Raw genomic sequence first — 15157 nt, forward strand, 5'->3', positions numbered from 1 at the left:
GTACGGTCCAGAGGAGCGGTGTTGGGTTTTTGATATTCTAGATCCCGAGATTTCCACCTTCGCCGCCCGGACCAGCCTGCTCCTTGCCCTTGGGGCCGTCCCCCTGGCCGGCGTCCCCCTGGACCACTGGTCCTGGCAACCATTACGCACACCTGCGCCTCATCATTATGCACACCTGAACTTCATCACTATCTTGACTACTTCCCCTTTATCTAGCACTCTGTAGCCTCACTCATCAAGCAGTATTGGTTCTGTTTTCTTGTCCAGACACTTCTTTTGTTTTGTATATCTCCATGTTCGTTATTATTAAACTCACCAACTGCACCTGCTTCCAGACTCCCTGCATCTCCGTTGCAGGCATACAGGTAGAGCAAACTTCTTTAATGGGTTTTTAGTAAAATGTTTACTTTTTGGTCGATTAGTGTGATACCCATACGTAGAATGTATGCACACATGACTGTAAGTCGCTTTGGATAAAAGCGTCTGCTAAATGGCATATTATTTATTATTATTATATCAATGTTTAGTAAAAGAAAATGGAGCATATTTCCAAGATGTTTAGGTTTAAATGTATGCTTAGTGTGTCTAAACTTAATAACCATAAGCCTTAAAATGACAACCACCAATTGAACAGGGATGGTTTGACAAGAAAATGAATGTTACATTTTCAACCATAAATTTGGAAAACGTAGATATGCAACTAAACACATGTTAATTTTGCAACAGCATAGGGGGTTTGTAGCACATACTCCCAACTAGTCAGTCCTGTTGAATTAGCATTTTTAAAACAAAAAGAGTAGGTTGATACTATTCATAGACTTATTGGCCATATAAGAAATCTGAAGTGATTAACATTATAATAGTTGTGAATTTCTTCACATCAGTGTGCCAATTATTTGTAAACAATGGATCATTTATTTTTTTATCAGGATGCAGTTCCTGGATCAGCGTGGTGAGTCACACCAGCCTATGAATACCAACTATGAATACAATGTGTTGGATTACACCTTCGAGCAACAGCAGAGAGACAAATGTTTGCATTTGGACAATGTGTGCTCAAGATACTGAGCCAATAAAGTGGATTAATGTATTATTCATCTGTTATACATTGCCAGAGTTTGGGATGGCCATGGAGATGCACCTTTTTGTTCTATCAAATCTCACTACTTATGATGAATGTATCTGTAATTATACATTAAAATCTACATTACATAAAGAAAAAGCATGTATTGTATTGTGGACCCCAGGAGGAGTATCTGCTGCTTTCGGGATAATGGGGATCCTAATACAATATTAAACCACTGGAGTGGAGATGCTGCCTGAGATAGATACTGAATGAGGAAGGAAGACACCTCTCCTTGTAAAAAAGGAAATCACATAAGACTATTAAGTAACTTCTCTTGTGCAATACAGATGTGTAGGGGTCACATTCTGACCTCAGTTCATTTTTTACGTCTTTGTGTTAGGTTGTTCAGGGCATGAGTTGGGGTGGGTAGTCTATGTCCTTTTTCTATGTTATTATATTTATGTGTTTAGCCTAATATGGTTCTCAATCAGAGGCAGGTGTCGTTCGTTGTCTCTGACTGAGAATCATACTTAGGTAGCCTGTTTTCCCCATTTTGGTTGTGGGTGTTTGTTTTCTGTTTTGTGTCTGCACCAGACAGAACTGTTTTGGTTTCATTTCGGTCTCTTGTTGTTTTTGTCATTCAGTGTTCTGTTCTATTAAATAATCATCAACACTCACCACGCTGCGCTTTGGTCCTCACCTTATTCCACCAACGAAAACCGTTACAGTAGGTCTATTATAAAGGACATTATGAACCCCCTGAGTTTATAATAACAATATGGGTACACAACTAATCCCAATAATAGAATACTTAATGAAAATAGCTAAATCTGTATGTAAATGTCCATGCTTAATGTACTCAAAAACCTCATAAGACAGAACATTGAAGTCTTAAAGTCGTCATTGAGCCATGTTTAACCTGTGGCCCCACCTTTGTGTTAACCTTTAAGGTCCCTCCTCAAATACAGGTGGTTATAAAAACCAGATCCATCCTAAGCACCTCTCTCATATCACCTGTGCAGGACCTGTTCACTACCCCCAGGATCACCATGGGGACAACCAAGGATACACCGATATGGAGGCTGATATGCCTGGTACTACTGATCAGATCAACACAAACAGGTTGGTAGAATATTCATTCATTAGCCTAAATCTGAAGGGAAAGGTGACTTTCAGATTTTCTCTCTCTCTCTCTCTCTCTCTCTCTCTCTCTCTCTCTCTCTCTCTCTCTCTCTCTCTCTCTCTCTCTCTCTCTCTCTCTCTATATATATATATTTAATGTAAAATCTCATTATCAACAGTATTTGTGTTAGCTTTTCAGAAATGTACTAACACACAGAAAAGTGATTACATGTATTATACATGCATTTTGAAGAATTCAACAGTAGGCATACAGTAATAGTTTTTACTCAATAATAACAGTTTTCCTTTTTTCTGCTTTAGGGCAGCATACACATTTCCTATGATCATATGATTACATTATTCATTTAAGTTTTCATCATAGTTCTGTTCCTTATACACATTTGTTTATTTTAAAAACTATATATGTTCACCTTTATTTAACCAGTTAGGCTAGTTGAGAACAAGTTTTCATTTACAACTGAGACCTGGCCAAGAGAAAGCAAAGCAGTGTGACACAAACAACAACATAGAGTCACACAGGGAAAAAAACAAACATACAGTCAATAATACAATAGAGAAAGTCTATATACAGTGTGTGCAAATGAGGTAGGATAAGGGGGTGAGGCAATAAATAGGCCATAGTGGCGAAATTATTACAGTATGGCAAATGAAACACTGGGGTGATAGATGTGCAGAAGATGAGTGTGTAAGTAGTGGTACTGGGGTGCAAAGGAGCAAAATATATAAAATAAATAACAATATGGTGATGAGGTAGTTGGATGGGCTATTTACAGATTGGCTATGTACAGGTGCTCACAGTGATCTGTGAGCTGGTGCTTAAAGCTAGTGAGGGAGATATGAGTCTCCAGCTTCGGTGATTTTTGCAGTTTGTTCCAGTCATTGGCAGCAGAGAACTGGAGGTAAAGGCGGCCGAAGGAAGAATTGGCTTTGGGGGTGACCAGTGAAATATGCCTGCTGGAGCACGTGCTGCGGGTGGGTGCTGCTATGGTGACCAGTGAGCTGACATAAGACGGGACTTTACCTAGCAAAGACTTATAGATGACCTGGAGCCAGTGGGTTTGGCGACGGATATGAAGCGAGGGCCAGCCAACGAGAGCATACTGGTCGCAGTGGTGGGTAGTATATGGGGCTTTGGTGACAAAATAGATGGCACTGTGATAGTCTGCATCCAATTTGCTGAGGAGAGTGTTGGAGGCTATTTTGTAGATGACATCGCCGAAGTCAAGGATTGGTAGGATAGTCAGTTTTACAAGGGTATGTTTGTCAGCATGAGTGAAGGATGCTTTGTTGCGAAATTGGAAACCTATTCTAGATTGAATTTTGGATTGAAGATGCTTAATGTGAGTCTGGAAGGAGAATTTACAGTCTAACCAGACACCTAGGTATTTGTAGTTGTCCACATATTCTAAGTCAGAACCATCCAGAGTAGTAATGCTGGATGGGTGGGTAGGTGTAGGCTGCGATCGGTTGAAAAGCATGCATTTAGTTTTGCTTGCATTTAAGAGTAGTTGGAGGCCACGGAAGGAGAGTTGTATGGCATTGAAGCTCGTCTGGAGGTTAGTTTAACACAGTGTCCAAAGAAGGGCCAGAAGTATACCGAATGGTGTCGTCTGCGTATAGGTGGATCAGAGAATCACCAGCAGCAAAAGCGACATCATTGATGTATACAGAGAAAAGAGTCGGCCCGAGGATTGAGCCCTGTAACACCTCCATAGAGTGCCTTTGAAGAGGGGGATGACCGCGGCAGCTTTCCAATCTTTGGGGATCTCAGACAATACGAAAGACAGGTTGAACTAAATAGTAATAGGGATTGCAACAATTTTGGCTGATCATTTTAGGAAGAGAGGGTCCAGATTGTCTAGCCCTGCTGATTTGTAGGGGTCCAGATTTTGCAGCTCTTTCAGAACATCAGTTATCTGGAATTGGGTGAAGGAGAAATGATGGAGGCTTGGGCAAGTTGCATTGAAGGGTGCAGGGCTGTTGACCGTGGTAGTGGTACCCAGGTGGAAAGTATGGCCAGCCGTAGAAAAATGCTTGTTGAAATTCTCAATTATCGCGTGGTGACAGTGTTTCCTAGCCTCAGTGCATGAAATTGTTTATGAGATTGTTTCTGTCTAACTTTGAAAATGTTACACATTTGTGGTGAAAATTCTATAACCTTTTAGAAATCGGTATCATTAGTGATTGTTATCATGAGTGGTTGCAGCATAGTTTATAGTGTTATAAATACATTAAGCACTCCACCCACTGGGTGTGTGTTGGTACTTTAGATTATTATTTTTTGATCAGTAACAAAAACAAGAACAGAATACAGACAAAACTCAAGTGTATATCTTTAAAATAACAGTTGTGGTAAGTATGTCAAATGTCTGATATTACTCAAATAATACTGACAGAAAACATCTGATGCCTAAATATGTAAAGTAGGAACTGAACAGTCATCGGAATTCAATGTGTTTAGTTTACAAAGCAGATCACACTTGATTAAGGAAGCTTCAGGTTCGTTTTATTTGTCGGATGACCTGTCAGCCAGGGCTGAGCTGTCCAAAGGCTTTGACCACACCTATGCAATTCATAGAGCATTAAAGTACTGTGGTTCAGGCACAGAAGACTCTGCAAATGCAGGAACATTCCCTTTAAAATTAAATTGCACGATAGCACTGAACTTCGGCGATACGGATTGAATGGATCCTTAGGTTCGCTGTCATTATTGAATGGGTCACATCATGCTTCAAATGTCCCTTCGTCTGGCCATACTGCTGTGCAAATCAAATACACTTCTAAAAGAGCAGTGCAACAATCTAAATCTGCAATGATTGAATTCCATCCGGAATGTTCATATAATATTGTAAAATACTCATGAAATGCTTTTATTTCAGTGAGCCCCACCACAAGTGTAACAATCATCCCGACAATGATCACAACGATACCCACACTTTCAGGTAAATCTCTGACCGAATGCACACCGAATAAATGACTGGGTATCCATCAATACGCTAAGAAGGAACTGACATTTGTATTCCTTGTCCCTCAGGAGTGAATGCCTCACACAATGACCAGGTCTGCAGCACATGGGGTAACTACCATTTCAAGACCTTCGACGGGGACTTTTTCCAGCTCCCCTCCACCTGCAACCATGTTGTGACCTCACTGTGTAAGAGCAGCTATGAGGCTTTCAACATCCAGATGAGGCGGCAGGTGGTGGACAACCAGCCCACCATTAGCAAGATCACCATGAAGCTGGATGGTGTAGTGGTGGAGCTTTCCAAGGGTGGTGTTGTGGTCAATGGGCAGACGTGAGTTTCCCTGTCAATTGACTGATTCGCCATTCTGCAAGCACCTCTCTTGGGGATTTTATGTGCTACATTCTGTATGTTAATATTACTTATAATCATAATGCATAGGATGACCTTTAAGTATCTTCTTCCTCCTGAAGGGTGACCCTGCCGTTCAGCTTGTCTGGAGTCAGCATCGTGAAGACTACATCCAATGTGAAGGTCGTAGCCAAACTGGGGCTGGTTGCTGTTTGGAACAAGGATGACTCCCTAATGGTAAAATACCTGCATTTCTAATTTTCCTCTTCAATGGTTGATTAGTTAATAATGTTACATTTTTCTTTAGATAAAAAGCGTAACATTGTCATCATTGGCAATGATCAGCAGTTGATCGTGAGTGAGAGACACCTATTTTTGGCTGCACCTTGTTGGTTGAATCACTGTCTACTCTCCTCCTAAAATATTAACATTGAAAGGCAGAATTACCTGAAGAACGAGGATGAATTAAACAGGATATGTGAAGATGTATACCCTATACACATACAGGCTAATGTTCCAATGTTTATTTGATGAAGTGTTTGCAAATATTTGTAGATTTGAATGACATTTTCTGTCACTCTCTAATATAAGACTAACGAAAAGATAGGTTATAAACATGGAGGATAGCCCAGACTGAACACGTGAATGGTGCTGAACAGGATGACAAACACCTTGCGCCTGGTGTTTCTACAGATTGAAATGAACGAGAAGTACAGAAACCAGACCTGCGGACTGTGTGGTGACTTCAATGAAGTGCAAACATACAACGAGTTTATCATCAATGGTAAAAACAAATCTGACCAAACTATTGTAATTTAACTGCATTACATACTGTAGGTAGAAAAGCTAATTGTCAATGTCTGTGTTGTTGCAGGTGGGGAACTCTCTAGCCCGGACTATGGAAACCTCTGGAAACTGGATGGCCCTCTGGAAGTCTGTGAGGAGCCTACGCTAACTTCTGTGGAGAGCTGTGGAGATGAGGTATTCCATTTCACACCACAGAAGAAGAATACAAAACAATGTTAATAGAATTTAGAAATAGCAATTATTCCATGTGATCCAACAAATGTTTTCTATATAGTAACCTTTTGTGGTTTGTCTCTATTTGTAGGAATTTTGTCAGCAGCTGTTCTCCAGTGCAGCTTTCAGTAGCTGCACTAATTATCTGGACATGGACGCCTTCATCAAGACCTGCCTTGCAGACCTGTGCCACTGTGATAACAGCACCAACTCCTTCTGCCTGTGCAACACCATCTCAGAGTACTCCCGTCAGTGTGTTCATGCAGGGGGGAAGCCCCAGCAATGGAGGACTGAACAGTTCTGCTGTAAGTATGCAGATACTCTCCAACATGCCCACCAAACACTAAATGATCATGTTCACAATCCATTTTAAGGAAACTGTTAATCACAATGTTTATTTTCTCAGATAAGACATGTCCCTTCAACATGGAGCACCAGGAGTGTGGAAGCCCCTGTGTTGACACCTGCTCCAACCCAGAGGCCAGCCAGTTGTGTGAAGACCACTGTACAGATGGCTGCTTCTGTCCTCTAGGTACCACATAGGTTCAAATCAAATCAAATGTATCTTACATTAGCTATATCTCAAAGTGCTATACAGAAACCCAACCTAAAACCCCAAACATCAAGCAATGCAGGTATTGAAGCATGGTGGCTAGGATAAACTCCCTAAAAATGCCAGAACTTAGGAAGAAACCTAGAGAGGAAGCAGGCTATGAGAGGTGGCCAGTCCTGGTGGAGATTATAACAGAACGTGGCCAAGATGTTCAAATGTTCATAGATAACCAGCAGGGTCAAATATTAATAATCACAGTGGTTTCGAGGGTGCAACAGGTCAGCAACTCAGGAGTAAATGTCAGTTGGCTTTTTATAGCCGATCATTCAGAGTATCGCTACTGCTCCTGCTGTCTCGAGAGAGTTGTAAACAGCAGATCTGGGACAGGTAGCATGTCCGGTGAACAGGTCAGGGTTCCATAGCCGCAGGCATAACAGTTGAAACTGGAGCAGCAGCACGGCCAGGTGGACTGGGGACAGCAAGGAGTCATTAGGCCAGATAGTCCTGAGGCATGGTCCTAGGGCTCAGGTCCTCTGAGAGAAAGAAAGAAAGAAAGAAAGGAAGGAAGAAAGAAAGAAAGAAAGAAAGAGAGAGAATTAGAGAGCATACTTAAATTCACACAGGACACTGGATAAGACAGGAGAAATACTCCAGATTTAACACACTGACCCTAGGTCCCCGACACATAAACTACTGCAGCATAAATACTGGAGCCTGAGACAGGAGGGGTCGGGAGACATTGTGGCCCCACCAAACGATACTGCCAGACGGCCAAACAGGCAGGATGTAACCCCACCCACTTTGCCAAAGCCCACCCCCCACACCACTACAACTCTGTTGTACAAGTTAACCTAAAGCACATCATGAAAACACCACACCTTTACCCATTATTCCTTTTATGTGCAAAGTATCTGAATAAGGTGACTAAGGAAGGAGTAAATAATGGATGTTTTTCTCAGTTACTTCCTGGAGTCAGTGCAGTTCTCTGTGTAATGTAAACATTAGAATAACACTCCTTACTGAATGCAGTTTTAGCAATCTCTTAAACAAATACTTTTCTGGCAGGAACTAAAATCTTTCTGAATGTTGACTTAAATTTCTGCCTGATCTCTCACCAAATAGGTACTGTTTTTGATGATGTCAGCAACAGTGGCTGTATTCCATTGAGTGAATGCCTCTGTGTCCACAATGGACAAGTATACAAATCTGGAGAATCTTACACCAGCAACTGTAAAGAATGGTAGGCCAAGTACATCATCTGATTTAAACATCACATATCCCATGCTTCATTTTCATGAATCATGCCAAACTCCACAGTGTGATTATTAAAACTGTATGAATGTAAATATTTCTAAAATACTGTGTGAATGCAGTTGTGAGATGAGCTTGTAAATGTTCCCTTTAGCACCTGTGCTGGTGGTCAGTGGGCCTGTACAGACAAGGACTGTCCTGGGACCTGCTCTGTGGAGGGAGGATCCCACATCAACACCTATGATGGGAAAGCCTACACCTTCCATGGGGACTGCTCTTACATTCTGACCAAGGTCAGTCCATGTGGTGCAGTATAGCAAAGCAAGTAGAAACTAGTAGAAAACATTCAGTAGAACTTTTCAGTGCAAAGGTGAGTTAGAGTATAATAGCTTTTCCTCAAGCCATATGTTGACGTAGAGGTGTCCAAAGGGGTCAATCTTTAAGTGAGTCACTCTCATTTCATGTTTTTGCCTTCAAACTCATGCTGGTTTTCTTTCAGAAATGCAATGGATCTGAATTCACCGTGCTGGGAGACATTGTGAAGTGTGGGTTGACTGACACTGAGACGTGTATGAGGGCTGTTACCCTTGCCCTCTCCAGCAGATCCACCGTAAGGCAACTCCCCAAATATGTTTCAGAGAAAATAATACAAGGACCTGTCAACTCATTTCCAAATAAAACTGCTTCTTTAAGATAATTATACTGGTTTGCAAATAAATGTCCCTCAAACTTTTTTGTCTAATCACATAATAACCTTATTTAAAATTGCTCTGATTTGGCAAATATTGCTGGGATATTTGCAATCTCATAAAATGCTTATGCATGGAAACAAATGATAATTTAATTTATCTTATCTAATTCACAGGTGATCCAAGTCCAGTCAAGTGGAAGTGTTCTTGTAAATCAGATTCTTCCTCAGCTCCCGCTCTATACAGGTGAGATAATCCATTGTAATGCCAAATTCATTTGTAGTGTGGATCAGTGTATGAGCTCCATATAATTTACATTCACGAGATGAAGCCTTAATGATGTCCATCTATTTATTTCATGTATTGCAGCTGAAGTGACCATCTTCAAGCCCTCCTCATTCTACATTGTTATCCAGACAACTCTTGGAATTCAACTTCAGATCCAGCTTTCACCAGTTATGCAGATCTACATAACTGCCATCTCATCCTACAAAGGAACAACCTGTGGTATGCTTCAGATTCACCCATCAGTTTCATACCTTTTTCTTCAGTATCTCTATTCACAAAAATCGAATACATCATATGGCTTCAATTATTTTCCACAGGCCTTTGCGGAAACTACAATGACGTTCAGGCAGATGAGTTCAGAGTCATCAGTGGATTGGTGGAGGGCACAGCTGTAGCTTTTGCCAACACATGGAAGACCATGGCCAGCTGCCCTGATGTCAAGACTAGCTTTGAGAACCCCTGCAGTTTGAGCATCGAAAACGGTAGATATTTATTAAGCCTACAGATTCATCACTTGTTGAATGATTATAACAAAGTTATCTAAGATGGTATATGCTTATGTTGAAATTATGATTGTCTTTTTCACAGAGAAATACGCCCAGCACTGGTGTTCCATGTTATCAGATCCTAAAGGAGTGTTCTCCCCTTGCCATTCTGACATAAGACCTGACACCTACAAAACCGTAAGTTAGTTAAGAAGGATACTATCTCAAAGTAAAATCATTAAACTCTCATGTGATGAGGTTATAGTCTTGACACACGTTGACTCTTTTTCCAACAGAACTGCATGTATGACAGCTGTAACTGTGAGAAGAGCGAGGACTGCATGTGTGCTGCCGTCTCCTCTTATGTCCACGCTTGTGCTGCCGAGGGTATCCAGCTCAGCGGCTGGAGAGACACTATCTGCAGTGAGTAGACAGCACGGCACCATGGAGAGCTCTCGCAATGTGTCATTATAATGAGTGCTGCAAATTTATTAGAATATAATGATTTTACTGAAACAACAACGGTAGTTACTAAGTACAAATAATCTGAAGAAATAACTGCACAAATACAATGATATAAGGAAATCAATATCTTGCTAATACTACTCATATCTAATGACTTTTCTCAGATAAATTCGCCGCCTGTCCCAGACAAACAGTTTATACCTACAACATGACCAGCTGTGGACGCACCTGCCGCTCCCTGAGCATGACAGACCAATCTTGCCAGGTGAATTTTGTTCCAGTGGACGGCTGTGGCTGTGCAGAGGGCACCTACATGGACGAGGCTGGCCAGTGTGTTGCCCCCACCAACTGTCCCTGCTATGACAAGGGCTCAGTGGTCCCTGCAGGAGAGACTATCAGCAGAGACGGTGCCACCTGGTAAGCACCTCCCTCATACATATAAAGACAGCAGGAGACAGCAGGAGAGGTAGAGATACTCTCAATGATTGGCTATGAAAAGCCAACTGACATTTACTCCTGAGGTGCTGACCTTTTGCACCCTCGACAACTACTGTGATTATTATTATTTGACCATGCTGGTCATTTATGAACATTTGAACATCTTGGCCATGTTCTGTTATAATCTCCACCCGGCACAGCCAGATAAGGACTGGCCATCCCTCAGAGCCTGGTTCCTCTCTAGGTTTCTTCCTAGGTTCTGGCCTTTCTAGGGAGTTTTTCCTCGCCACCGTGCTTCTACACCTGCATTGCTTGCTGTTTGGGGTTTTAGGCTGGGTTTCTGTACAGCACTTTGGTATATCAGCTGATGTAATAATGTCTATATAAATACATTTGATTTGATTTGATACAAATAAAGATAGGAGACCAAAATAAATACAAGTACAAATGAAACTTCATGGATATATTCAAAACGGTGTATTAAATCATGTCATAATGATATTTGCTGTTAATTTCATTATCTTAACTATGAATACTGTAACTATTTTACAGTACTTGCAGACAAGGGACACTGAGCTGCACTGGGGGAGCAAGATCATTCAGTAAGTTTTATCTTTGCCTTCAATTTATTAATTTAATTTATTGATAAAATATATGGCTCAATATGATTTAACCCTTTACATGCATCCTTCACAAAACAGGTACATTTGAAATGAACCAAGGGGATTCAAGCAATTCATGTAAGACAATGTGATTAATGATGATGATGAATGTGGATATTTCTGGATATATGATCATTATATTCTGCTTGTTTGAGAATTGAAATTATTTTTTTTAACGTGTATTCTCATATATCCCCAGTATGCACAGTGCCAATGGTTTTCTTCAACTGCTCAACTGCACCTCCAGGAGCTTCAGGTTCAGAGTGTCAGAAGAGCTGCAAAACTCTGGATATGACCTGTGTGAGTCCCTTACTCACTCTAAATGGGATTGTCACGTACTGTCACTATTATACTGAGTTTTGTGTTGACTTAACAAAAACTTTTGAAAATCTCAATTATGTCAAATACCAAATGTGCACTTTGTTAAATCGCTTTAGATCAGCACAGAGTGCACATCAGGTTGTATGTGCCCCACCGGACTGGTGTCTGATGGGAACAGAGACTGCATCAAGGAGGAACTTTGTCCTTGTTCTCACAATGGAGCTACTTACCAAGCTGGAGAGACTCTTAAGGTTGACTGCAATACATGGTATGCCTGTTTTGTGTCTTACATCTCATGAGGGAGAAAACATAAACACAGATGTACAAATAATGAAAAAAATGTCAGCCAATTTTTGTGACATTATGTGTGTGTTGTTCACAGTACTTGCAAGGACAGACAATGGCAGTGTACCACACATCTTTGTGATGGAGTTTGTGCAATCTACGGAGAGGGTCACTATATCACCTTTGATGAGAAAAGGTTCAACTTTAATGGAAACTGTGAATACACTCTCATTCAGGTTGGTGTCTCTTTATTTGGGAGAATTGTATCAGCATTGAGAAGTGTGAATTTGAACCATATTAAGAACATTTTCCTTTCGCACAGGACTACTGTGGCAATACTAATGGCAGTGGCAGCTTCAGAGTCCTCACTGAGAACGTTCCTTGTGGAACTAAAGGCACCACCTGCTCCAAGACCATCAAGCTCTTCCTGGGGGTAATGAGCAACTTGACTTCACACAATACTGTACATTCCATCCCTCGTGTAAAGAACAATCAACAAATCATCAACCAAGTTGAGATCTGATTTCAGACCAAGTTATGTATGAAAACATATTTTCCTTCTTCAGACCAGTGAGCTCATACTGGCAGATGGGACCGCTCAAGTTGTCAGAAGTACTCCAGAATTGCAGTTTCCTAAACAGATCAGCCTTCTGGGGAATTATCTGGTCATTGAAGTCAAAAGTGGTCTAATCCTCATGTGGGACAAGAAGACCAGTCTCTTTATCAAGCTTAGCCCACAATACCAGGTACATTAAGATACTCTGATGAAGAAATGAATTCAGTATTCAGTCAAATCTGATGTTACAGAGACTTTTGTATAACCCTGCCAAGTCAATCATTTTAATTCATGATCTCTTTTCTTCAGGGGCAAGTGTGTGGTCTGTGTGGAAACTATGATGGCAACGCAAACAATGACTTCACCACTAGAGCCCAGGCGACAGTTGTTGATCCAGTGGAATTTGGAAACAGCTGGAAAGTTTCATCAAGCTGCCCAAGTGTGTCTGCTGTAGTGCACCCATGTGCCTCCAACCCGTACAGAGCGTCTTGGGCCCAGAAACAGTGCAGCATCATTAACAGTGATGTCTTCGCAGCCTGCCAGAACCAGGTATGGATATATTCAACTAGGATATACTACTAGTAAGATATGTGGATTGTATTTTGTGGGCAAAGAAATGTGCTTCACCATGCAACTCCTGTATATCTTACAACACATTGCTGTGCTTTTAAGGTGGACCCCTCTCCTTACTACGATGCTTGTGTGAGAGACTCATGTGCTTGTGACAGTGGTGGAGACTGTGAGTGCTTCTGTACCGCAGTGGCAGCTTATGCAAAGGCCTGCAATGAAGCTGGAGCATGCGTAGCCTGGAGAACCCCTCGAATTTGCCGTAAGTTTCTTCACAATCATTATTGAATGTGATTTTCAACTACATTACGGCACTTGTCAATTCAATACTGGACTAGGTTGACACTATCATATAGGACAGTTGATCATGGAAAGGGATCATTATTCTAGTTCAAATAATGAAAACGTTTTTGTCCACCATATTTTGTCCACCACATACAGCACTGTTCTGTGATTACTACAACCCCACTGGAGAATGTGAGTGGCACTACAAGGCATGTGGAGCTCAATGTATGAAGACCTGCAGAAACCCTTCTGGAGACTGTTCTAGTTTAATTCCAGCATTGGAAGGTAGGGATATGACCGTCTAACTCATATTTTGTCTCATTTTGTATATTATTTCTGAATAACAATTGTAATTGGAACTGACCCCGACAATGGTTTTACATCTACATGCTGTGTGTCTGAGCAGCCTCAGGCTACATTTACACTGACTACTGTTATCCTTAACAAGACTTGACCTTTTGTAACCTCTTGGCTATTGTGGTTATTACAGGCTGCTATCCTAACTGTCCTGCGGCACAACCTTACTTCAATGAGAAGACAATGAAGTGTGTGGAGCGGGAACAATGTGGCTGCTTTGACTATGAAGGAAACCAGTACACCAATGGACAGAATGTTCCGGCACCAAATTGTAAAACATGGTATGTTTAATTAATTCAGTTCACAGTACCTGTGCTATTTCAGAGCATATTCTGAATGTTCTAACTGTGAAAGTACCATTTATTCTGCGTTATATTAATTCTGGAGAAGAGAAGGTCAGGGGTTTGGCAAAGATTGGAAGGGTCATACTAGTTTTTCCATAGTGATGCCAATTATGGTTATATGACAATCTGAAAACCTGCCCTGCTCCCCATGGATTTCACAATTGACTTTATTACCAAGTCCTGACTAGTCTTACCTCTTTACTAGTATTTTGAACAAAACATTTATAAATATATAAGTTGAACCTGTGAATATTTTCAATGCTTAACAAATCTTTCTTATTTTAAAGCACCTGCACAATGACTGGAGTGAGCTGCAGTTATGATGTAAATGGTAAGGATGACATCATCAAATTAAAATAACATATTTAGCACTGACCAAAGCAACATTGATTGAATCTAACTCTAAAATACTTTCCCCCCTGCAGATTGTACATGCTTGCATAATGGTAAACAACACCCGTATGGAGAAACCCTCTACAATACAACAGATGGGATTGGTAACTGCATTGTTGCTGTTTGTGCCGCGAACGGAACCATTACCAGGAACATTTCCCCTTGTCAAGTGACCACAACTCCAGTACCAACCACAACTTCCCCTCTGACCACAACAACTGTCCATGCAACTACAACACAGGCCTCTACGACAACACTAAAGCCCACAACTGTCTTCCACTTCTCAACACATGGTAAGCAGAGAAACTCTTGAATGATTAAAGTGCAGCCACATGTTTTCTAAATACCATAGTCATAAATGGCAATCTGGATGGCAATTAATAGCAATTGGTATGTAAGGTGTTAGTAAATGTATTCTCGAGTCAAAAAGTTGGACGCGGACCCGAATGGACCCGAGTACAATCAAACTCGGACATGAACGGACCCGGGTCTCGGTCAAACCCGATTAGACCCGAGTGTCAGACAAATTACATTTATCAGCCAAGTTTCTACATTGTTTTAACAAAAATGACTTTATATTTTGCTTTCTATAAGTGTGAAAATAAACCTTATTAGTGTAAAGTAATACGCTATAGGCTATGCAGAGCTTTGATTGGGTCATTTCGGGTCCACTCA

General features: G+C 41.1%; 1 protein-coding gene across 1 annotated transcript; it reads left to right on the forward strand.

Moving 5' to 3' along the window:
* The first annotated feature begins 930 nt into the window (after positions 1-930).
* LOC124033473 (mucin-5AC-like) lies at positions 931-14795 on the forward strand. The gene is given in 29 exon segments (XM_046345498.1): positions 931-952; positions 2089-2160; positions 5244-5505; positions 5646-5760; positions 6217-6307; positions 6398-6504; positions 6635-6848; positions 6950-7075; positions 8219-8345; positions 8502-8640; positions 8847-8957; positions 9213-9282; positions 9406-9543; positions 9642-9806; positions 9913-10007; positions 10106-10232; positions 10439-10691; positions 11265-11314; positions 11574-11674; positions 11812-11963; positions 12078-12216; positions 12303-12413; positions 12547-12726; positions 12846-13085; positions 13209-13365; positions 13545-13673; positions 13879-14026; positions 14377-14420; positions 14515-14795. Coding segments are annotated over 29 exon segments (3966 nt in total).
* The last annotated feature ends 362 nt before the right edge of the window (positions 14796-15157 follow it).

The sequence above is a fragment of the Oncorhynchus gorbuscha genome, linkage group LG04 (genome assembly GCF_021184085.1).
Source record: "Oncorhynchus gorbuscha isolate QuinsamMale2020 ecotype Even-year linkage group LG04, OgorEven_v1.0, whole genome shotgun sequence".
In the NCBI taxonomy this organism is placed as follows: domain Eukaryota; kingdom Metazoa; phylum Chordata; class Actinopteri; order Salmoniformes; family Salmonidae; genus Oncorhynchus; species Oncorhynchus gorbuscha.